The sequence below is a fragment of the Equus caballus genome, chromosome 17, assembly GCF_041296265.1.
Source record: "Equus caballus isolate H_3958 breed thoroughbred chromosome 17, TB-T2T, whole genome shotgun sequence".
Taxonomy (NCBI): Eukaryota; Metazoa; Chordata; class Mammalia; order Perissodactyla; family Equidae; genus Equus; species Equus caballus.
The window spans coordinates 26,401,191-26,426,306 of record NC_091700.1 but is presented as its reverse complement, the minus strand read 5'-3'; the positions used below and the strand labels follow the sequence as shown (position 1 = coordinate 26,426,306).

At 48.4% G+C, this 25,116-nt stretch overlaps 1 protein-coding gene across 16 annotated transcripts in view; it reads left to right on the top strand.

The window, feature by feature from the left end:
* The window catches only part of SLC7A1 (solute carrier family 7 member 1), a 79,143-nt gene that overhangs the window by 47,655 nt on the left and 6,372 nt on the right, over positions 1-25,116 (top strand). For all 16 annotated transcript variants that reach the window (XM_023621465.2, XM_023621462.2, XM_023621466.2 and 13 more), the window contains 10 exons: positions 5,908-6,291; positions 9,261-9,419; positions 11,185-11,359; positions 16,851-16,972; positions 17,630-17,852; positions 18,646-18,785; positions 21,348-21,450; positions 23,203-23,420; positions 23,679-23,845; positions 24,530-24,638. In XM_023621465.2, the coding sequence (XP_023477233.1) occupies positions 5,922-6,291; positions 9,261-9,419; positions 11,185-11,359; positions 16,851-16,972; positions 17,630-17,852; positions 18,646-18,785; positions 21,348-21,450; positions 23,203-23,420; positions 23,679-23,845; positions 24,530-24,638 (1,786 nt within the window). In that variant the 5' untranslated portion in view covers positions 5,908-5,921. The remainder of the gene's footprint in view (positions 1-5,907; positions 6,292-9,260; positions 9,420-11,184; positions 11,360-16,850; positions 16,973-17,629; positions 17,853-18,645; positions 18,786-21,347; positions 21,451-23,202; positions 23,421-23,678; positions 23,846-24,529; positions 24,639-25,116) is intronic.

Here is a 25,116-nt window from a genome sequence, read left to right as displayed (position 1 = left end):
ACTTAATTGGCTATGTACGCCCACCCTTGAGTGCCATCCCATTAGGCCAGCACCCAGCAAAGATCTGCTTTCTTTAGCCTGTGCAAACGTAGACCACAGTGTATCTCCTGTTGGAAAGATAGATTTTACTCTGGATGGCTCCCACCAGGCTCCTGGTGACAGCAGGTCATTTGGCGCCTGGCCCATTCCAAGACCACTTAAAGGAAAAGCCAGAGTATTGACTTGTAAAATTTCAGTATTAAGATTTTCTTCAAAGGATGGCATTTATGAACTTAGTACCTACAGCAGCCTACATCTGACCCTTCCCCTCCTTCCTCCAGCCGTTAAGCTGGACTTTTTCAGTGATGGTACTATCATTAAATTTGAGAGTGAAAAAGATCACACCATTCACACTGCCCACCTTTATGAGAAACCTTCAAAAGAGAGCATAGAAAAAAAGTCTTGGGGCTGGCCCAGTGGCACAGTGGTTAAGTTGGCACGTTCTGCTTCTCAGCCGCCCCCGGGTTTGCCGGTTTGGATCCCGGGTGCGGATATGGCACCGCTTGGCAAAAGCCATGCTGGGGTAGGCGTCCCATGTATAAAGTAGAGGAAGATGGGCATGGATGTTAGCTCAGGGCCAGTCTTCCTCAGCAAAAAGAGGAGGACTGGCAGTAGTTAGCTCAGGGCTAATCTTTCTCAAAGAAAAAAAAAGTCTGAAATCCTGGCCCATTGGGTCATTTTACTCCTGTTGTTATAGAGTGATTACTAGAATAAAACTTGGGGTTGGAATTTCTGTAAGAAAGGGACAGGTTTCTTTCTTTTCTAAGAGGATACCACCTGAGGGTAGGGGTCCTTTAATTATTAAGGAGTAAGATAGATCGGAGACTCGCTTTGCATCATTTCTGTCAAAACCTCAAATGAGAGTGTAGGTGTCGACCATTGTACAAATTTCTCCTCCCAAGCAAGGATAGACTCATTTCCAGATCCTGCTTTCAAAGCATCCTGGCAGCTTTCTGCATAAGCACCAGCAGCAGGAGGTCTGTGTAGACCTGACATTGCTGGGCCCGGAAGGGGTAGATTCGTTTGCATAGAGACGTTTCCTTCAGTCCCACCGTTGGTTGCACAACCTGCTTTGGGGTCCTAGCATGAGTGTGAATGGTGAAGTAATGTGTACAGAACACTGGCAGATGATGCCACTTGAGAGCATAGTTTTGCATGACTTCCAGGGAGACAGGCTATTTCTTAAAAATAAACCCAGGGCACAATGAGTATCTCATTTTCTCCTACTCTGGAAAGCAGAACCGAACAGCTAACTCGAGACATTGAAGTTCCCCGGATTTTCAGCTCTGGGCCTCTCCACATCAATTGGCTGTGTTTTTTTCCAGTATCTTCCAGAGGAATTGAGATTGCCCCAGATAGCAAGCAGTACTTAAGAAGTAACCAAGGTAAAAGTAAAGGGAAGTTAATCTCCAGTCCGGGTCCCTATTGTGCCTCTCTCTCCATTAGCGCACAGAGTGCTCGCCTCCCAGTGGCCTGGGAACTGAGCCTAAAGAAACTGGGCCACTGAGAATCTATTTAAAAGAAATGAACGGCCTCTGTGTAGTTGTGGTTTGTAGTCTCAACAAAGAATTCCCTTTCACATTTTGTTGGAAAACCAGAATCTGCATCTAAATTGATAGAATTCAATACCTGCCCCCTTTATTTTGGAGATGGTGCTGAGGTCCCCCAATTGTTAGTCAGTGGGATCTTTGAGTGGATTTTCCTCTGGGGAGCCCTCCCCCTGCTGGTGATACACAGGCTCACGTGGCACATAGGCTTTGCAGCTGTGTCTGTCCAGGTGGGTCATTTTGGCCCAATGTGAGGTCACTGGGCTCCCATTTGCCTTCTGTTCTAAGGAGGCTCAGAAATCTGTTCCTGGGGCGTGTCTGGGCTCCAGTGTGCCCCTGGCCAAGAATCCCAGTGCAGTCACCCTCACAGCTGTTGCTTCTGCCTGGGACAACAGCTCACTTTAGAGAAAGGCCTGTAAACTAGAAACCAGCCCTTGCAAAGAGCCCGGGGCGGAATGCATCTTGCCTTTCAGAGGAAGGCAAGTGGCTCATCCTACCCTCCTGGGCCTTAGGTGACTTGACTCTGCCGCCTGGGAAGGAAAATGGTGTTTAATTGCATTGTCTGTGCCTTTATTGTTTTGGAGAGACAGTCTGCTTATTCTTAACCAAAAACTACATCTAGGAGAGGGTGGGAGCCGGCAGGTGCTCTCTCTAAATGTCAGCCCCACTTACCAGCTGTAGGGGAGGAAGACATTTCCTCTACCCGCTCTGGGTCCTTCTGGCCGGACAACAAATTAAATTCACATGAGGCAGAATAAGAGGAGAAAATTAAACAAAGCTTTATAACACGTATACATGGGAGAGGCTCAGGCACACTGAGCAACTCAGCCAACTGGCTGAGGCTGCCTCTTTAAGTATCTTCAGCTGCAGACAAGGAGGACTTTTGGGGTAGTGGTTTGGGTCTTCAAAGGGGAGGAAGGCAACCCACATGGAAATGGAAAAGCAAATGTTTGGTAAATAGAACTTTGATAAGAGTGGGCTGAGCAAGGATCCTCCCAGTCTACTGAACCCAAAGTTATCCATGGTGATGGCCTGTCCTGGGGACAGGCCTTTGTTTTAAATTTCTTTTAGGCAGTTAGGGGGGAAAGGTCGAATGCTCTTGCTGAGTCTGAGCCTTTATTGTCTTCAGCTTGAAATAGTCTGCATACTAGAGTGGCGCATCTTGGGGTGGCCTGCCCTGAACCCCGTCACAACCAAACTGAAAACAGTGCAGAGCAAAAGGAGCTTTCACACCCCACTCCCTTTAAGGTTCCCATGTACTTAAAATACGTCCTTCCCCCCAAAAACGATGTGGAGAAGTTATTTTACAGTGATTTTTGTGCATCCCCTGGCACAGCCTTTTCTGTCAAGGGTGGTGTTGAAATGTTACATCTTCCCTTTTAGCTTGTTATCCAAGTGATTGTTTCCTAATGGCTTTGTCGTGATTTGCAATTCAACTTGAATAAGTCCAGTTAAATCCTGTAAGGAAGAAAAGAAAAGAAAAGAAAAGGCAGTTTTGGGGGAATTACACTGAGGGCTCACTGGGACCGTGCTGGACCCTTCCCCAGGGCCTGGTGTCCTAGGCGGGTCCTCCCAATCCTGCTCCCCCCTCTAGCCACTCTGAGCCCTTGTCTTGACCATCTAGGAAACCTGCCTTCCACAGGCCCCGCCGCCTTGCCAGAACACTCAGAGTCTGCTCCCGACTGAGAGCTTTCAGAGACAGGCCAGGACGTTGCTGAAAACAAACTGGGGAGCCATTGGTCTCTGTGCTTGTTCTCCTGTTCATGTCACCTGCCGTTTTCCACCAAACCCTTGTGTCTGTGGTTTTCCTGTTCCACTTCTGTTCCACAAATAACGTCGTCTTTCCTCATTTCCTCCCCACTTTCCTACACAGTGATATCATTTCCTTCCTACCTGTAGGGCCAGAGCCCTAAGGGAGGAGCTGGCCCCGTGTGCCTTCAGAGCCCTGTGACCTTATTTGACGCGGGGCTCTGAGTTATCTTTCCTCAGCTTTGTAGTGAGGAGATCAGACTGGATCGTTTTTATTCGCCATTCTAGCTAAAAATTTTATGAGTCTTGATATTTTTCTCTCCTCTGGCCTGTCGGATAAAATACAGAGTGGACTGACCCGACTCGATCCCCCGTGGCCCCCTTCCCCTGTGACCTGGAGCTGGCCGGTGACACCACCCACACCTGGAGCTCTGCAGAGGGGCCTTGGCCTGAGGCCGGGAGGGGTGCCGGACTGCACATTCCCCGGGGCCCTGAGGCCTCACGGGTGTGGACGAGCAGTCAACCAAGTCTAGGTGGTTAGGTCTGGATTTTGCTGGATCTGCGATCTCCATTTAGATTATTTTGTTTTCAGTGACTTAATTGCAGCAGAGTTAGGACAGTAAATATCAGTTGATGATAAAGAGGAAAAATCAGGGATAGTTTTTCTACCTCAGGAGCTAAAAGTCATGATGATAGCTTATCTGTGCACACGTTGTTTTTTAAGTAAGCTCTTTATCTTAGAACAGTCTTAGATTTATAGGAAGGGTGTGAAGATAGTGCAGAGTCCCTAAGTAAGCTCTTTATCTTAGAACAGTCTTAGATTTATAGGAAGGGTGTGAAGATAGTGCAGAGTCCCTGTGTCCTCTCCTCGCTGCTCCCCTGTTACTGGCATCTGACAGCAGTGTGCTGTGTTAGTTGTAATTAATGAAGCGATAATGCGCTACTGAAGTCCACACTGTATTCAGATTTCCTGAGTTTCCCCCTAGTGTCCTTTTTCTGTTCCAGAATTGGGTCCAGGGTCTCACATTATGTTTACTCGTCCTCCCTCCTTAGGCTCCTTTTGATTGTGACAGTTTCTGGGGCTTTCCTTGTTTCTGTTGACCTTGATAGTTCTGAGAAGTGTTGATCAGCTGTTTTTGTAGAATGTTCCTCATCTGTGATTTGTCTGGTATTTTCTCGTGATTAGAATGGAGTTATGGTTTGGGGGAGGAAGAGCACAGAGGTGAAGAGCCCTTCTCATCACATCGTACAGTCAACATGGCTTATCACTGTTGATGTTGGTGTTGACCACCTGGCCAAGGTGTTGTCTGTTAGCTCTCTCCACTGTAAAGTTCCTCTTTTTTCTCCCCTTTCCAAACTGTCCTCTTTGGAAGGAAGTCACTATGGGCAGCCCACACTGAAGGGTGAAGAGTTCTGTTCCACCTCCTTGAGCGTGGGCGCTGGTCCATCCTGGCAGTGGGCTCACTGGCAGTCCTCACCCCCTCAGAATGAGCCACCTGGGCAAGGTTGGCCTGTGCGTGATAGGAGATCGATTTAGATGCTGACCTGGGATGCTGTCCTTGATGTGTGAGGCACCCTGGGGCCCTCACTGGGTGTGTTTCGTGGGAAGGTTGGATGATGTAACCTGTATGTGAACATGTGGCTCTCTGGATAGATGCTCAGAAATACATCATATAGCGTGTTGGGCTGATAACGTTTTAGTCCAGAAGAAAAGTGCTTCCTGGAGTAGTAACGGTTACACAAAGTCCTAACTTGTAAAAATTCAATGTTTTTCTGTTTTGGACCTAACTCTGTGTTAACTTAAAAGTGGACACAGCTTGGTCTTTGCCCTCAGAGGATCTCAGAAAGGTCTGCACAGCATTCTTATTGTTATTCAAGGCCTCTCAGTTTTAATAATTAAATTAAAATATAGGTTGGTTTGCCTTCCATTACAGTATACCTGGAATAACATCTTGTTTTTCCTGGGAAATTGTATGATTATTGAGGGCAGGAACAATGTCATTAATTTGTGTTTCCCATACTGCATAATTTCTGCCCATAGAAGGTTTCAAGAAGCACTGAGATCAGGGCCATCCTGGTGGCATAGTGGTTAAGTTTGCACGCTCTGCTTCAGAGGCCCGGGGTTCATGGGTTCAGATTCCGGGTGCGGACCTACACACCACTCATCAAGCCATGCTGGGGTGGCATCTCACATACAGAAAATAGAGGGAGACTGGCACAGATGTTAGCTCAGGGACAATCTTCCTCAAACAAAAAGAGGAAGATTGGCAACAGATGTTGGCTCAGGGCCAATCTTTCTCACCAAAAAAACAAGAACTGAGATAAATGTGGAAGCTCAGAGACCTCAAAGTCAAGTCAGCCTGGTGTGTTGGCCTCCCACGTATTTCTGTATGTATGGGTTATGCCTAAGACTGGAGAAGTCCCTGGTGGATGTTCTGGCAACTGCACGTGGAATTCTGAGACTTAAAACATTTGCGCAGTAGATGACAATACTGTCCTTGCTGCAGTAAGAGGAGGTTGATGGATAAGACGAATGCAATAATGAAACACGTTTGTTATTTTTCTTGGGCAGATTTGAACAGCAAAATGGGGTGCAAAGTGCTACTCAACATCGGGCATCAGATGCTGCGGCGGAAAGTTGTGGACTGCAGCCGGGAGGAGAGCCGGCTGTCCCGCTGCCTGAACACTTTTGACCTGGTGGCCCTGGGGGTGGGTAGCACGCTGGGTGCCGGCGTCTATGTCCTGGCCGGAGCTGTGGCCCGTGAGGACGCGGGCCCTGCCATTGTCATCTCCTTCCTGATCGCGGCGCTGGCCTCGGTGTTGGCAGGCCTTTGCTACGGCGAGTTTGGTGCTCGGGTCCCCAAGACAGGCTCTGCCTACCTCTACAGCTACGTCACTGTTGGGGAGCTCTGGGCCTTCATCACCGGTTGGAACTTAATCCTCTCCTACATCATCGGTAAGTGTCAGGGGGCCTGGAGCCTGTGCCCTTCCCCCCTCTTCTGTCGTGCTCCCCTTCAGTCCGTGGGCGATGCCCCCAGTTTGCTCCTCGGATTGACTGTGTCTAGCTCCTCCCTGGGCTCTGCCTCCTCTCCTGACCCTTTTACGCTTCCCCTGTTCCTTTTATGGGGGGCTGAGGCAGCCTCGTGGGCGTCGTTGCTCACTTTGGTCTTTGCCCTTGATTTTAATGATCGAGTGCATCAGACCTTCAGTGGGGACAAGCCAGGCCAACACTGTTCTCTCTATGATCGTGAGAGACAGATACTCAACAGGACGTTTCCAATTAGGTAAAAAGAATGCAGTCTCTTTCAGTATTTTTTTCTGATTACTAGAGTAAATACATCACTGATACCAAAAAGTTTGGGAAGTGCAGAAAAGCACTAAGAAGAAAGTAGAGATCGTCCAGTCTGACAACCCAGAGAAATTAATTCTGTTATTCATTCATTCTTTCTTTATTTCAACAAGTGTTTGGTGCGCACCTCCTCTGTGCCCAACATTATGTGGGTGTTAGGGACGCAGTGGAGAGATGAGACAATCTCTAAGAGTTTAAGGGTATAGCTGTTGTTAATATCTTTGTGAACTTAAATGTATATTTTTTGTGTGATATGTCTCTTTATTTATAAAACAGTATATGGTAAGCATTTCTCTTAGTGTTACTATCTTTCCATAGTAATATTCCTAATGATGGCATACCATTATATAGACTTATACACAGAGCATGATTTATTGAGTGTCTTGTGCGGTATTTAGATTATTTCCAGTTATATTGTTGTTGTTATAAACAGTTAGTTACTTAATATCTTTGGGCATAGCCATGATTTTTTCCCTTAAAAGGGTCTGAGATCAGAACGTCCAGGTCAGCGGGCCTGCATCTGAGGCCGGTGTTGACTATGACCCCTGATGGCAGGGCCCCTTCCTCACATCCTTGCCAGTCCTGGGCATCAGCGTTAAAACAACCAACCAGCAAATGAAAACACCAGAAATATAAAGCCTTTTAGTTTGATGGGTTAAATGCTTTGTTTCTCTTTGTGTTATTTGTATTTTGATTACAACCAAAGTTGAACACATCAACTTAAAAGAAACAAACAACTGAATGTAAGAATAACCAAAGGATATGAATGGCCAGTCCACAAAAGTAGAAATACAAATGGCCGTGAAACATTCCATTTATATTTTAGCAAGCTTTCTATAACAAAAAACAAAAGTATCATAAAACAGTAAGATGTGGTAAGTTGAGCAGCGCAGGGCCGGTTTGCTCCTGCATCCGCTGGGAATGCCGAGCACAGGGCTGCATGCTGCCTGCCGGGGCGGGCCCTGGGCCTCCGGGGGCCCCTGATACCCACCCGCTCCAGCTGGCAGGGCTCCGGCGGAGCTCTCTGAGCGGCACGTTCCCTCTGCTTTCAGCACCGGCGATCTCCGGGAAAGCCAGTAGAGCTTGCTCTTCCAAGTTCGAAAATAAAATTCATAAACGTGGTTTTTCTCAGTGCAGCACCAAAACTCACAGCCATGAGCGCTTGCACAAGCCGAAGACTCTCGGTGGGATTGTAGCTGCTTTAGCTGGGCTGTTATGTTTCCTGGATTTACTGGGGCGTGAAACAGGACAGGGAGGGTAAGCGGCTGCCCGCTTCCAGACCAGCAAAGGAGACATTCCCGGCCAGAGCACTGCTGCCTGCATGAGACTCACGCGTCTCACTGCTGGTGCTTCTTGGGCTGTGCTGCTGGGGAAGGGCAGTCTTTCCAGCACACATGAGGCGGGGAGTGGATAGGCTCCCAAACCTTCCACCCAGCAGTGGGGTTTTGGAGCCCCTCAGCAGTGAGCCAGCCTCTGGGGGAGATGGGGAGGCCAGTTTCCTTCACTGACTTGTGGCCTCGATGGACAGAATTCATAATAGGCTGGCTGCTCAGGATGAAGAAATGTGATCAGATTTTTGAGTTGTTGGAAAAATACTTATCATGAGACCAAATAGTGAAACTGACTCTGTGCAGATCACTCTGGAAGAATCCTGTGGATGAGCCACACCGCAGCCACCAGCAAGGCCCCCTTTGAAAGTGGAGGAAAACGCTGTTGTGAATATTGGAATTGTAGCAACATTTCCTGAGAAACAGCATTGGAAAAGCAGTGACTTTATTCAGACTAAGAGAGAGAGAGAGAGCATGAGCGGCAGCCAGCTGTTGTTGGCCTGTGGCCTGCTGTGCCCACTGTGCTCCTCGTGGGGCATGTGGGTGTGGGGAGAACGGGGGGAGTCAGGCTTCGTCTGCACTCGGGCCCTCAGAGGCCTGTGGGTGCGAGCCCAGGTTTAGGCACAGAGTGACAGAGGTGGCTGACGCCTCCTGGGTAGTGAGCAGGTGACTTTGTTCTGCGGCGAGGTCAGCCCCTCACCTTGCGCATCTCCCCGGTCCCCCCTTGTGGGGAGAGCACTGTTCACTGGGAGGCAGGTACCCTCAGCTCTGCTGCCAGAAGGGTCTGGGAACAGGAGCTTTCTGAGCGAGGTGTCTCAGACTGCAGCCCCTGAGTGGAGGGCGACGTCACTGTCATGGTTTGCCACCGGTATTTCTTTTTGTAATGAAATGAAGTGGGTAGAATTGAATGAATGCTATCAGGGTGCCTCTCACGTGGTAAGGGTAACATCGTTTTATAAAACTTTTATTATTCAGTCATACCTTTGGGACACAGTGTACAGGTGCGTGTTGAGTTGTGATGGAAAATGCGTTTCTTTCCAGGCCCTAGAAGCCTTCACATGCTTTTCACTTCACGGTGAACACTAATTGACCCTCGCTTCTGAGTTAGCACATATTGGGGTCTGGCTGCTGCTGGAAAATTCCACTGCACTGGCTGTGACCCCCGCATGGATGCTGTAAACAAGCTTGATGACAAATACTCTACTAATTGTCTTCCTTCCCTTTGCTCCTCCATGTGCTCTGTGACAGGTACTTCAAGTGTAGCGCGAGCCTGGAGTGCAACGTTTGACGAGCTGATTGGCAGACCCATCGGGGAGTTCTCACGGATGCACATGGCTCTCAATGCCCCTGGAGTGCTGGCTGAAAACCCAGACATCTTTGCCGTGATTATAATTCTTATTTTAACAGGTAAAGCCACACACTGAGAGAGACCCCAGGTTGGAGGGAGAGGTCCAAGGTATAGGACAGGCTCTCGTTATGTTTGTTTCTTCCTTTCCTCTTTCTCCCTCCCCTCGTTTTCTTTCTTTCTTTCTGTAATTAACACAGACATCTTTTTTGTCATGTAGGGTTGGCCTAATTAATAGCTGTCGAGTTGCATGTCATTTCATTTAAAGAGAATCTCAGGTGTTTGTGTAACTGTTTGTGGAGTAAGATTTTGTTAGTACTGAAGGCCTTTCGTACAAGTGACCCAGTAATACAAAATCTTTAGACTCAGTGGATGACCATCTGGAAAGGAACGTTGGCGTTCGGCAGGCAGGAGGATGTAGAGAAATGCGGTCTGCCTGGAATGCTGACGTGTGCCTGGGTGTGGGAGCAGCCGCGGGTGGTTTGACACCTAACAACCGCCAAAACCCCCTTTTCTTAAAGGAGTTTCATGACAAAGTTGTGGGTATAGAATTTTAACATTCCAGATGTTCCCTGAACCCCGCTGGGGGCAGCTTCTTCCTGGTGACGTTTACCCGTGTTCCAGGCTCTAGGCTGGGAGTTGTGTTCATATAAACATTAGGCTGAAATGCAGATAAATTCTCCTTTGAGGTTAGAAAATCTTGGATAGGTTTTAAAAACAACATGCCGTATTTTACACATCATGTAGTTGGAATCACTTCGCACAGGCCGGTCTCAGCAGCATTTCTGGTCCAGCTGGCAGGAACCTGTCTCAGAAGTTGAGTTTGCTCTGGTGAGATTTTCATAAACATGAGAGGGAGGGACGCTCAAGAGAAAACACAGCGGAGTGTAGTGAACTGCCCCTTGTGACTAATTTCTCAGTTCTCTTCTAACGTCTGTGTTTCAGAATTCAGTCTATTTTGTGGAGCATTTTTCGTTTTAAAATGTGTAAAAGGTGTACACGGCAGGGCAGTTGTCTCAAATCATAAACGTTGGGCTCTCACCTTTCTAAGTCTCTTTTCTTGCCCAGTGAGAGTTTCCCGAGAAGTCCCCAAATGGCGTGTCTACCCTAGGTGGCCCCATTGCATAAGCCTCAGAGATAGTGTTGTCACGTGGTTTCTGTGCATTTTTATCACTTATGTGAGTTTGTGAGCTAGGAGTGGTCCAGCCTAGACATTGCTTTATATGCACTGAGTCCAAGGAGGAACCGTGTGTGTTGGTGGTTCCACAGCCACAGGTAGTTGTTGTTGCTGATGTGACTAATGTCCCAAAGTAAATCTGAATCGTTTTCTCATCTGAAAGTCTCTCATTCTACCAAGAAACTGAGCAAAGTATCTCCGCCTTGGAGAAAATAAAATCCTGTTCCCTGGGTGGGGGTCGGGGGTAGTTCCCAGTAATGTACTTTCCGTGGCGGGGTGTGGGGGGTGTGGGGTGTGGGGAGAGGCTGTCTGTTGGTCCCCTGGGAGGGGCTTGCTGTCCGAGGGCGGTTGGCTGTGCTGTTCCCCATCTCCACAGTCCCTTGTGCCCCCTGGATGGCGCAGTCGGTTCCAGAGGGGACCCGGAGGCCTGACAGCTTTATTAAACACCCCACAGACTTTGGTTATTTTGCTCCCTGCCTCTAGAAGGATGATTAATTCTGCCCCGTTCCCAGAGGCTCTCAGAAGTCTTCAGAAGTTTGATGCCACATGGATTCTTTGTCACCCTCTCGTCCCCGTCCCCGTCCCAGGAAGGACTTGTCTGGTGCGAGGTTAACACTCAGACAGGGTTCTCTGTTTATGCACTTTTTTAGGGCTTTTAACTCTTGGTGTGAAAGAGTCAGCCATGGTCAACAAAATATTCACTTGTATCAACGTTCTGGTCCTGGGCTTCATAATGGTGTCAGGATTTGTGAAAGGATCAATTAAAAACTGGCAGCTCAGCGAGGAGGATTTCCGGAACGCGTCCGGTCATCTCTGCTTGAACAAGTGAGTGGTTTCTTCTGTCTCTTGGCACGTGGCAGTTCGTGTGTTTGGGGGATGTAATTGGCTCGGACGATACAAGTCTTTTTAAAAAATGTAATTGGGATTTGAATATTTGTTAATTATCTTTTGCAGTCAAGTAGCTGAGGGTGTTTTATTTGTTTGAAATTTGTGTTAAGTTTTATTTTCCTGAACTAGTCAGAACATTGTGTGACAAAGGAAGGTATAGGGGAAAACAGAATCTTCATTCTGATTCCACAGTTGTGCATAGTTGAGGCTCATGTCAGACTCACTGAGGAATCCCTTTCTCCTCATAGTTTGTTTCATGACCAACCCCTGAATTTTGTATTCAGAAAAGATTTTCTCTGCAATACTAGGGTGATACCACTTTATTTTGAAATGCCTTCCTGTATAATATGGAAGAAAGAAGTATCTGGCGCTTTTATCACAAGCTTTTTATCGAAGGTTTTTAGAATTACTGAAGTACCAAAATATGATTAGAATCATCTCTTTCTCCCACACTCGACTTGGGCTGCGTCAGCCCTGTCACCCTTTCGTGTCCCCCAGGACCGGAGGCAGGTGCCGGGCCGGCTCTTGATCCTGTGCTTCTCCGGGCCCCTCAGTGAACCCTCACCAACGAGCTCAGATTATGTAGGAAACAAAAGCCAAACACTTGTAATGTATCTTTTTTGTCAGATCTTCAGGTGAATCTTAGGGCCCCAGAATGGAGACCTGGGAGTTTGATTTTGTCTATGATTGTATTTTGATTAAGGCTAAAAGTTAAACCACTGTGATAAAGACACGTTCCTAAAATGTGGTGGCTTTAAAATGATGTCTCAGGTCCTGAAATGAGCAGTCCAGGTTTGCTGGCCAGTGTGGCTACACACAGGCATTCAGGGACACGGATCGTCCACCTGGTTGTTCCATCCCAAGGACGTCGTCCTCGTCGGCCTGGTCAGAGCTGGGCTATGGGTGCAGGCATGATCCAGCTCCCCCAGCCAGGGGAAGAGAGTGTGGAGGAGGGCGTGCCCAGTGCTTTTAAGGACAGATCTGGAAGACGCATGTCCCTTCTGCCCACATTCCCCTGGTGAGAATCCAGTAGGCGGCCACATCTAGCTGCAAGCGAGGCTGAGAAATGAGATCCCACATTGGGAATCTGAGTGGTCACACGCCAGCGTGGTTGCCGGTTAAGGGCCAGGTGCACAGCCACATCCTCCAGGGGTCTGAGCAATAGGCAGGCATTGATGTGTGACTAGGTCACTACTAGAATACAAACAAGAAACTATTGAATTAAATGCACGAAACTCCACTAACTCTAGCATTGTGTGGTTAACAGGTCAAACAAAGAGAGCCTTTCTTTTGGGAACTAAATCTTTTTACAGAGAAGTGAGGACTTTTAATGTATCCTCCCCAAACGTTCCTGTGTCGTATTTCTGCCAAATTTATTGGTGCCCATTAATTCAGGGTGGAGTAAAGCCCATTCAAAATATGCTTTGAAGTAACGTAGTAGCCTTTGAAAACTCTGGGAGCCTATTTTGCTGGTTGCTCTTTCAGGTCAGGAGTTAAATATAGAGGGCGCTTCCTGTTTCCTGGTTGTCAGCGGAGATTTAATTTTATTATTTTTATAAAGAGGTTGTTTGTGCCAGCCACGGTATTTACTTTCCTCCGTCGTCCTCACACCTCATATGCTAGCGATGATGAACTGTACGGGCCTCCCGGACAAAGTGGCATTTGTTGCCTGGCCCTTTGGTCTTGGGTGGGGCGCCTGCAGTTGCATCTGCCCAGCCCCGGGAACACTGCCACGGAGGTGGCGGATCAGCCACTCCAGGAGGGGGAGTGCTGCGCGCCGGGGACACGGCTTGCTCTTTCATTTCATTAAAACCTATGAGCTTCTTTTGTCCTTTTTTTTTAACAGCCAGTAGATTTATGCTTCTGACAATGACCCTGTGGTCTTGCATGAAATTGCCTGTCTCTCTGAAATAGGAGAGCATTTCCCGAGCAAACCACATGGTATGCAGGAGCTTCAGCCTGCGTGGGTTTGGAAGCAGTTCTGACCGCATGGGGTGTGTGTGAGTGGATGATGCTCTTTGCATGGCTGGCTGCAAAGGCCCCTTTGAGCCTGTGAGTCAGTCTGTCACTTGGTCTGGAATAGGAGTGTTATCCTACAGTCTGGCTGGTTCTTTACTGCCTCGGGCTTGTGCTCCCTCTGGCTTTCTTACCCAGTGTCCTGTAGATGGGGAGCAAATGTAGTTAAGAATAAAACCTCAGCACAACATGGAAACCTTTCAGAAGTTTTGCTGGATGGTGTCTGTCAGGTAAGATGGAAACCCAAAAATAACATTGGCTTCCACAAGATAAAGGTTTAGGTCTCTTAAGTCTACGCCTGCAGGTGATCAGTCCAGCATTTATTGCTTCAGTGGGCCAGGAATCCAGTTCCTCCATCCCGTGGCTTTGCCCATGGCCCACATTCCCAAGGTCACATCGGGGCCCAAGATGGCTGCTCCCACTCCAGCTCCTGCCAGTGGGAAGAAAATGAGAAAAGTTCCTTCTTTTAGAGAGCACCCTCCCTCCCCACTTTACTCCTCTCACATTTCTCGGGAGACACAGGTGTTGGCTTAAATCAAATGGCTGCACGTTGTAGCTAGAGAATCTGAGAAACACGCAGTCTTTATTCTTCGTGATTTTATGCCTGCCTAAGAGTTTCATTACTGTGTGGTAGGAGGGCGAGTGTGGCTTTTGGGGACAAGTAGAAATTTATGTAAGGGTGGCAGGTGGAAGTTATGAGTCCCAAGTCCTGATGAAGGACGATTACCACTGATGCAGTGGGAGAGGACCACACCCACTGCTAAGGAGCTCTCTGTCAGACCCCCCCCCCCCCTCCCTGAGGCTTGGGGTGTTATGAATACGCGACTCCTGCTCTGCCCTTCCTTTGCTGGTTACTCCCTTTGCTAACTTGTAAGTTACCCGGCTGGGTGGGAGCAGAAGGGCTGGTCCCCCAGACTGCAGGGGAGGGAGCACTGACCTAAGAGCCGCTCTGTCGGGGTGCTGGCCGTGGCAGCCTCTAGGGCCTGCCTCCCCATCTCTTCATGTGTAAGTCGCCGGATGACGAGTGGTCACAGCCGCCACATGCAGATAACAGGTTAATTATTGATTGTATATAAAGAGGCTTTAAAAATGTTTCTAGATGTTTCAGTTTGAGGCTAGGTAGAATGAGTTCTCTGGTTGCTTTGTGTCAGGACTCTGCCATGGGCATCAGTAGTACCCAAACTTTTCTTAAAAGTTTAATTTTTTGAGTAGGTGATCTATTCGCATGGTTCATGTGTCATAATGTTATAAAAAGGTTTACACTGAGTCTTGCTCCCATTCCTTTCTTCATCTACCTCATTCTCCCACCTCCTCCGTAGATAATCATTTTCATTATTTTTTTGTGTGTAAGCTTCCAGCTTTTATTTGTAATAAGACAAGCAATTGCAAATATGTGTTTATATTTATTATGTGTATTATATATATAGTATATATATATATATTTTATTCCCCTTTTCTTACACAAAATGTAGCATTCTGCATCCACTTCTCCGTACCCAGCGTATCCTACAGGTCTGTTCACATCAGGACCTCGTTCTTCTTTGTAGTTGCATCGTGTCCCCGCACCGAGTATGGAGTGATGGTTGGGAGGGGACCGAGCTGGAGGAGCAGGCGCGGTTCATGTCACAGGTGGTGAGGACTGGCGTACCGTTGGGACGGCCCCTGGGGTTACATAGGGACACACCTGTGTAGCTCACGTTCCATCTGCTGTGCGGTTATCTGATTCCTCGCCTGTTACATCCAGAGGAGCTAAGGAGATGCCTCTGTTGTGTTCTTGGGGTTCCCCTCATGTTAGGTAGGTAACGCCCTGCACTTTCTTCTTCCCATAAAGTGGAGTTCCCAGGTCCTTTCTAGGGTCTTCTGCCATGTGCCCGTTCAAAGCAAACCCATCACTCCTGGTGTTCATTTATTCCTACCTGCGGCTGTTCTGCAGCCCTCGATGTTGGGGCGCGCAGAGGCAGGTGGGATCTGGAGGCCTCTCTGCACTGTCTGTCTGTCCTGGCAGGGACTTGGGGACCTGAGCGCACCTCAGGGTCTTGGTGAAGACCTTCCCATGTTATCCATTTGTGTTCAGGAGTCGACAGGGTCTGCTTGGAGTTCCCCACAGAAGACATCTTGACCTTGAGTTCCCCTCTCCTTTGGCCTTCTCATCCCCCTGTCCTGAGATGTTTGGCTGTCAACTGTTTTATTGGAAACACTTTTTATAATGGAAATCAGTTCATGGGGGTGTTGCGCATTCTTCGTGAGTTCAGGACACTGTGGGGGTGGCCTGCCAGCTGTGCGGGGCCTGGGGAGGCCTGTGTGTCTTGGTGAGGAGGTGACAGCTCTGCCCCCCATGCATCCGGTGGCCCTGCTGACTGGCTTGTCCTGGGCTGCCAGTTTTGTACCTGGGCTGGCGGTTTATTGTAGTCATACTTTGAGATGACAAACCTCTGTTTGAGTCTGGCAGTGATTTTTCCTACCTCTATCTGTTGTGTTCTTGGGGTTCCCCTCATGTTGCTACTGACCCACAGTAAGTCCCACATGTGAAAACTTCCTCCTGCTCTTCCTCCAGAGGCAGCAGAGGTCCAGAGTGTATTAAGATTACTTGGCGACAGGCAGGGCATGGGGTAGGTGTCCAGACTGACATGAGAGGTGGCTGCCCCAGGCCCTGTACAGGGCCTGGGAGAGCCTGAAGCCCTGTCCTGGGCCTGGACACAGTGTTTGGAGTCACAGGTTTCGCTTACTTGGGACTGTTTTCTGAACTTTCAGGGACTTTTGGAGTTTACGGAATGTGTGTGTTTGACTCTGCATTCATCACTTTAACAAATGTGTGCTGAGCCCCCCCATGTGCCTGAGGCATGCTGGCCGCTGGTCCCCCACTCAAAGAAGCACCCGACTGTTTGCCTTGTGCACGTGGGTGTGTAAGAAGTGCTTTTCTTGGCTAAAACAGTTCACTTTCTAACCTCAGTGTCTCTGGAAATGCCTGTTTTGAGACTTGAGTTACTGGTGAATACGGGAGACTTTGCGTTTTGTTCCCGGGCCAGGGCCCCTACACCTGGCTGGCAGCTACGTGTTGTTGTGCAGCCTGATGTCTTCCTCTGAGGGTCCCTGGGGAGAAGCCACTGTTGTTGGTTTCTCCTCTCTCTCCTGTTAGACAGCCTGTCTCACAGTCCCTGCATCCTCCCCCTGCCAAAGTCAGTATGTAGAAGGTGCTTCTGGAAAGGGCTGGGTGGGTACCGTTGTGTCTTTGGGCCACGCAGAGCAGAGGCCTGTTGCCCATGGAGTCTGAATGCGGGAGCTGGTGGCAGCTGTCTCAAGGATCATTTACCCAGGGTCTGGAGCCCCCGGCCCGAGAGTGGTCACAAGCCAGTGGGGTGACTGGAATGGCTTCTCTTCACTGTGAACTTTGACTGTGGCTCTTTTTTTCTAGTGGCACAAAAGAAGGGAAACCTGGTGTTGGTGGATTCATGCCCTTTGGAATCCCTGGTGTCCTGTCAGGGGCAGCGACCTGCTTCTATGCCTTTGTGGGCTTTGACTGCATCGCCACCACAGGTACGCCCCTCCACCCGCTGTCTGGAGCCCAGGCCCCGGGTCCCCCTGCCCTCCTGTCAGACAGGCTGCACTAATTTTACCCGTGGGTCGCCGTTTTCCTTCCTGTGGACGTGTGCCAGTTGCTGCTCTTTGCATGAGTCACGTGTAGATTTGTAGCTTCCTGCTGATCTTTTCCCCCCATTATCACTCCTCCAAGTGGCAGTGCCTAACAGGAAACTCTGCATCATGAACGTGACTGACTGTCTGCTGCTGGAATGGGATAATGGCAGCCCTAGCTGCAGCCTGACTTCATATCTGTGCATCATCCGGGAGAAATGAGGCCATTAAAAATACTGTCATCCTGGCACATTGAATAGGCTAGGCTGTGTCAGGCCTCCCCAATTTTCTCTGCCAAAGGAAACAAATCTTTTCCTTCTCTGAACAATGATGTAATGGCCGGGAACACCATCCCAGGGCCTATGGGTCCTCTGGTCTGTGCTACTGAGGGCCACCCTCGGTTCCCAGAAGACCGTGGTTCCCATAGGGCCAAGCACTGTTGGGTAGTCTTTTGTGGGTGGCACGGGTCCCCTGGACGTGGAGAGGCCTTGGGCATCTCATGGGTTTGTGCGGATGCCCCGCCGTCCTGCCCTCCCAGGGCTGACTCCTTGCTGCTTCTAGGTGAAGAAGTCAAGAACCCCCAGAAGGCGATCCCTGTGGGGATCGTCGCGTCCCTCCTGATTTGCTTCATCGCTTACTTCGGGGTGTCGGCCGCCCTCACACTCATGATGCCATACTTGTGCCTGGACAAAGACAGCCCCCTGCCGGACGCCTTCAAGCATGTGGGCTGGGAAGGTGCCAAGTACGCGGTGGCCGTCGGCTCCCTCTGTGCTCTTTCCACCAGGTAGCTACGGATCTGAAACTGAAACTTTGGGGAGACACGAGGTGCACTAGGCTGTGTAAAGCTGGACACGTGGGTTTAGTGGTAATATTCCTCTTTTCCCTTGAAAGAGCCAGCAGCGCAACCCTGATTGTGTGGTTTCTCTCCTTGTTATTAATCATCCAAGAGTTGATTGGGTTGTTGATATTTCGTCATGAAGAACTTGAGGCCCACTCTAACATCATCTGCTTAGCAAGGGGCTGGCTGTCTGTTCCCGACCTTGGCCGCTAGACCAGGCCACCTCCGTAACACCACATCTTGGCCCTTAGTTTGGCCGTAAGGCAGAGGCTACCTTGAAAAAGGGAATAAGTGCCTTTTCATGAGAAACATTTTGCCCCTGAAGTTTCCTGCTAGCCAGCATAAACAGGAAATAGTTGGTAAATATTGATTTACCACAGAGAGGTCCTCATGAAGGCAGTGGTGCTTCTGTTTTCTGTTTGATTCAGCTGGAGAGAATTGCAGGAATAAATACAAAATTTCCCTTCCATAAAAATTATGACTAGATGCCATGCTGGTTTATGTTAGACATTTCCCATTCTTTAACTTAAGACGTACTTAGAGTGGGTGCTTTTTCTGGGGTTGACATATTGAATTCTGAGTCTGGGAGCCACGGGCTTCACACGGTTGGGAGGATGGCCGTTCTTGGTGAGAGTTCAGGGCTCCCTCTCCTCAGTGGGAAGCTGTGTGGGCACATTATGGTCTTTCTATTTCTGACAAGCTGGTTTTGCTGATGGTTTTGCCTCTTCCTTCTGTCTAGTCTTTTAGGTTCTATGTTTCCCATGCCTCGAGTTATCTATGCCATGGCCGAAGATGGACTGCTTTTCAAATTTTTGGCCAAAATCAATGAGAGGACCAAAACACCAATAATCGCCACCTTAACCTCAGGTGCCATTGCTGGTAAGAACCGGAACTAATTTCACGTGCCAATATTTTAAGAGTTGAGTTACTGCTCCTAGGGAAGTATCTTGACTTATCCTGTTCTGTGAGAGATTGCAACTCATCTTTTTAACACTTGGTTTTTACCCTGGGAGCCTGGTTTATTGCAAGGTGTAACTGCCCTTTTGACAAAAGGCAAAGGGTGGTTTTACAGACAATGTCATGGAATTCTCGGGAAGTTTGAATTCTCTTATCGTTATTATCCTCTCATTGGGCAGAGCTTAGAACACAGTGTTCCTTCAGAGCCATTTGTCTGTTCCCTTTTCTCAAAGCCCCTGAATAGACTTTGGTGAGATGACGTCTTGCATGGTACAAGCCAAGTGACTTTTGCTTAGTCCTGGAGATTCAGTGTCCATGTATCTTAGCTTATGAATTCTCTGGAAAGTGAGAATTCCTTATGATCAGTGTTTTGTAAAACGTGCTACTTACTCCCCAGGGAATATTAAGGGTGTTGCTGGTGAAGCCATTTTCCTTAAGTTTATAGAATAATGGCAGGCCCAGAGGAGGTTTATCTGATCAATTAGTAGGTTCTTCACCAAGAGGACAGTTTTGACAGATGAAATCAGTGGACTGAAGAACCCTTTGACCTATGGAGTGTTCCAGGGGCCCCCGATTAAGGAAAGGGGGGGGCCCAAAAGGAAACTTATGTGCACATGCACCGAATGCTATTTGTTTTATATGTTTATATGTTTAATGATTGTGTTTCATAGCCCTGAGGCAAGCATGGTCCAATTTTACAGATGTAGAAGTGGAAGCTCAGAGCGGGAATGTGAGGACGCACGCCCAGTGAGTGTAGAGCTGGCTCTTGCTTCCTCGTTTGTTTTTATGCCAAAGTGGCCAGCTCCTTCCAGTGTGCAAGGAGAGTAGTGGGTCTTCTTGGTAAATTAGGATACATGATACCAGTCACAGTTTGTACCATCTTAAATGAATGAATTGTTGTTAGTAAGTATATATGCCCTTAGCAAAGTATGCTTAGTTTTGTGGATTAATATTATGTAGTGAAAAAAAGCTAGTTTTTCATCATTTAACAAATTTGTCATGTAATTCTGCATTTCTGAGAGTGATCATAGTGGTCATGTTTGGGGACAGCATATGTCAGAATATGACCAATAGATTTAAGGGATTAAGGAATTGGAAATAGTGAATGTTTTTTTGATATTTACATGTAATTTGATCATATTAAAGACTGGCTTTAATTTCCTTCTTGTGCTGAGTAAGGGAGATCAAACGATAATCTTTAAAGTGACTATAAAGGGTTTACTCTTTCTTTTAATTTGGTGGGCGTGGTAAATAAGTATTTGGTTTTCTAAAATTACCTCACATGGAGGAAATCTGGTTCAAGTTTCTCTGGGAGTAGGAATGTAGGCCTCTGGGGCATGCACTGTTGGATAGTGTTCTGAACATCCAGAAGGCTCTCATTGCTCTTTAATCCTATTATTTATCCTCAATTTAAATTTGTTTTAGTTGCCATAATCTATAGGGGCTTGAGAAATATTTGTGGAAAAGTAATGTTTTATGTTAATGTTTTTACTTGTGTTGATTGCATGTGATTTGAAAATATCCCAAAGTAGAGCTAGCCAAGTAATTTTTTAAATGGGAGACTTGACATATAGACCCACATAGATATACATACTCTCACAAAAGTTGCAAAGGATTTTCAAATAAGCATGGTTTTTTTATTTTTATTTTTAAGTGGGGTCATGGTGACCAGATTGACATTGTTTGGGAATAATACTGCTTTCCGTGCTCCCAGAGCCCCTGCAAGGCCTCCCGGAGCACTGGACTTGCCCTCATCCACCTCCTCATCACTGTCACCTACTGATGCATGTGTCTTCTGCTCTGGGAGGCTGGGGACTGTCTGGTCTTCTGTGTTCAGTGACATATATCTAACACCCAGTAACTGGCACGCTCTCAGTGAGGGCCAGATACATGAGGGATGAGTGGGTGGATGATAGGTGAATGGATGGATAGATTATGGATGGATGGATGGACGGATGGATGGATGGACGGATGGATGATGGATGGATGATGAATGGATGGATGATGGATGGATAGGTGGTGGGTGGGTAGATGGATAGCATGTACATGACTGTCTATGAGTCAACATGGTATAGAGGAAGACACACTGGACTTAGAGTCACAAAACCTTAGTTCAGATCCTGGCTTTTCCACTTACTAGCTGTGTGGCCTTAGGTAAGTCTCCCAACATGTCTGAACTTCATTTTCTCCATCTCTACTGTAAGGATAGCTTGCAAAGTTGCCATGAGGATCAAAAAAGGTCATATTGATGAAAGTACTCTCTCTATGAATGTTAATTGTTATTACCATCTGTTGAGGACTGTGTGTGAGATTTCATCCTGAGCTTTTCTTCCCTTCAAGCAGTCTTTCCATGGAAAGGGCCAGGGGTGAGGGGGGGCAAGTAAATGCAGCAATCCTTGCCTGCCCTGGATCACGGGGGTTGTGGTTCTGGCTCTCAGGGTGTAGAGGGCCATCCACAGATCCTGATGTTTGTCTCCTCCCCAGCTGTGATGGCCTTCCTCTTTGACCTGAAGGACTTGGTGGACCTCATGTCCATTGGCACTCTCCTGGCTTACTCTTTGGTGGCTGCCTGTGTGTTGGTCTTACGGTATGTATGGATTTTCTGGATTCCGTGACTGAAATGTAGATGCACCCTATTAGCCTTTTAACAGTTCATGTTAATGGTTTATTCAGTGTAAATTTTAGGTTATTGATAGCCTCGTTGGGAACTGCCCAGGAGAAGTTGGGATCTGGTGGTTGAAGCCTAGAGAAGACACAGAATATCCTTGAAAAGAGCCAGGGGTGGCCCCCATCACTCTATCATGTGCCCTCTTTTTTCTCACTGGATGCTGGGAGGATAGAGACAAGTTCTCAACCTGGCTGTTGGGCCTGTACCCTGGATTTGGAATTTTTGAAGGCTTAGAGCAATGATTTCAATTTGGCCCAGGTTCTTATAACAGGGGGGACTGAGGACTGGCCCTGGGGGTATTGGGAGAATCCAAGAGCTGTGCAGCTTAGGTCTGCGATGCTTCTGTAGCAGCACTGTGCTACCTCTGGAGGAACGAGTGCCGTTACGTGGCGTGCAGCGGTTGGGGTTGCTGCTCAGGAAGACTTTCCAGTTTCTGGCTGTTTTAGCCTTGCGTGGCCCAGGCCGGCCCTGTGGATGGCCATAATAAAGCAGCTGTGGACCTAGGCTTGGTGTCCTGGTGTTCTAAGCTGCTCCAGTCCCCTCCTCCCACAGTACAGCCCTGGGCCAATTTTCCTTTGCTCTGGAAGGACAGGGCTCTGCTTCCTCACTCCCAGAAATGGCCCAGGGTGGCATCATCGTGAGAACATGTACTTCTGGAGACTTGCAGTGTTGGTCCCCTGGCCAGAGCCTCCTTATTGCTTTTCAGGTATTTAAACTTGCAAGGCCATTGATTCCATTTCTAATGTGCTCAGCAGCTAATCTACTTAAAACCTGCGTTGAACCTTGGTGTAGTGGCTGTGTAGAAGCAGCTAAAACTGGTTTGCTAGTTTTCTGACCACTTATTCCTTCCCAAGGGCTCAACAGTAGAATTTTCTATGCGGTCGCCTCACTTTCTTGATTGAATGGTTTTGCATATGTGAATCAGTGAAAAACTGGTTAAATATCTTTATGTTCACTCGTAGAGTGTATGAAAATGATTTATATAGCACTCTGTTTTTCAAAGCTGGTGGAAGAGATTTGAGCTGTGTTCATTTTGGGTGGGAAGATAAGGAGCCTTATTTAAAATGAATGCTTTACTTTTAGGTAGCTGTGTCTTGGAAATCATGCCACAGGCTCAGTCCTTTGCTCAGTGCTATAGAGTTATTTATGCCAAGGCACTTGGCGTTTTAAAATAAGTTGATCCAATTAAGTCTCACAAACAGAATTTCTCAAATCCATCAGCCTGCAGACACTTTTCTCCAGCTCTCTGCACCAAATAGGATCCTAATGTTATTGCTTTCTATTTCTGTCTGTATTTTAGCTCCCTAAAGCCATAGTTTTGTTGGCAGTGTCCTACTGTCTTAAGCATCGAAGGGCCAGTGCCACTTCACAGAGCCAAGGAACCGTCTCAGAACATTCCTCTGGGCTGGTTCGTGGTGGAGGTTAGGTTGCCTCCAAACAGAGACAGCAAGGAGGGTGTTACCCAGAAGCAGGAGAAGAAGATGAGGACCCAGGTCCCCTCTGCTGTTTGCACTTTGCCAGAGACAGCATTGTTCTGACTACCTGCTTCCTATTTTATGCCTTGTGCCTGGGCCCCTTAACTTTGACGGCTTACTCAGAACTTGAGTTAGTGTGGGTCCTTTTGCTTAATTAAAGCATAGTCCGATGGGCGTGTGATGCATTTCCTTACAGGTATCAGCCAGAGCAACCTAACATGGTGTACCAGATGGCCAGAACTAGTGACGAGCTGGATCAGGCAGACCAGAATGAGCTGGTGAGCACCAGCGATTCCCAGACAGGCTTTTTACCAGAAGCAGAAAGGTTTTCTTTGAAAACCATACTCTCACCCAAAAACATGGAACCTTCCAAATCCTCTGGGCTAATTGTGAACATTTCCACCAGCCTCATAGGTAAGAGTCTGCCCGTCCCTTTCTGTTTGGGGTCTGGCTTGCTGGCATTGTGTGGTTTCCTGCGAGCAGGGGTTGGGGAGAGCGGGAAGGCTCAGCAGCTGTCTTGCTGCTGGACTGGGAGGTCGGTTATTCTGTCCTAGTCGCAGCTGATGCCTGCAGACGTGGAGCCTGCCTCTCCGCAGATTCTGGGGGGACCTGAGGATATCTGTGGGAACGTGAGGAATGGTTGAGTCGCACCTCTCTCTCCCCTCCCCTTAGCGATGCTCATCATCACCTTCTGCATCGTGGCCGTGCTGGGAAAGGAGGCTCTGACCGAAGGGAAGTTGTGGGCGATCTTCGTGCTCACGGGATCTGCCCTCCTCTGTTTACTGGTCACGGTCATCGTCTGGAGGCAGCCTGAGAGCAAGACCAAGCTCTCATTTAAGGTGAGCAGCTTTGCCTAGTGGGCCTGGAGGGAACCTCCTGGTAGGTCACAGACCCTGGCACTCCTGCTGGAAGGCCCGCCCTGCACGGACCCGGCCTGGCCTGGGTGTCCAGAGGGAAGTGCTTGTCAGCCGGCCTCAGGGGAATATGAGGAGGGGCCCAAGGGCACAGACGGTGTCTGCTGAGAGAGAACCTGACCCTGTGAGAGGGCGCCCCTCCCTGTCCCGGGCCCTCAGGTGGCCTAGCTCACCTCATCCACGGGGGCTTCTCATAAATGTCCGCCTAGGTGGGTCACATGTCATTACCAAGACTTGGAGAGGACCACGGCTTCTGCATTTTCAGATTATACAAACGATAAAATAGTTCAACCTTAGGGATTAAGTGAAAGTCCCTCTTCTAGTTTTTTCTGCTCATTTTGGCAATTAGTGGCTTAGAACCCAACTCCCGCCTCTTAGGATTTGCCTGTGTGTGTGTGTGTGTGTGTGTGTCTTGGGGGTGTGGAGAGGTGGGCTGGGGGCAGAGGTGGGGATTGGTACTCGCTTCCTCTTCCCCATATAAATGTGGCAGTCCATGTAAATGTCAGGTGCATTGTCTTTTTCTAGGTAGTTTTCTCAGTGATTCACATGGGCACCATCTCCATGCCCTCCACCCGTCAGATCTGACACTGCCGCCTCATGTCTTTGCAGGTGCCGTTCCTGCCGGTACTCCCCGTCCTGAGCATCTTTGTAAACATCTATCTCATGATGCAGTTGGACCAAGGCACGTGGGTCCGGTTTGCAGTGTGGATGCTGATAGGTACGTCAGGTGGTGGGTTTCACTGCACCCAGCATGGCCGATGTCCCCACGTCTCTCGGAGGCCTGCCTGACCCGGAGCCAGTGCTGTGTGGCTCATTCTTATTCCCTGCTACTTGGCTGGATGCTAATGTCATCGAGCCTTCCTCGTTTCAGGTTTCAAACATAGTGAAAACTCATGTAATCAGCAGTTTTTTTCTCAAACAATGAGGAACTCCTGCTAGATTATGAGTTCTCTCTCCCTTTTAGATACTTTTCATTTTGATAGCCTCTTCTCTGAACTGATTATCTCGCTGGGCAAGAGCTTGACGTTAATAAGAACAAGGCCATGGGTGTGCTGTTGATAAGGCCCCCATTCATTTCACCCCAGATGGGAGAGTCTGGACTGGACCTCCTCTGGCCTGGGCACCCCCTGCACCAGCTCGTGTGGGCTGCGGGCAATGGCAGGGCCTGTGGGAGGCTTGGGTGTTACCACGCCAGT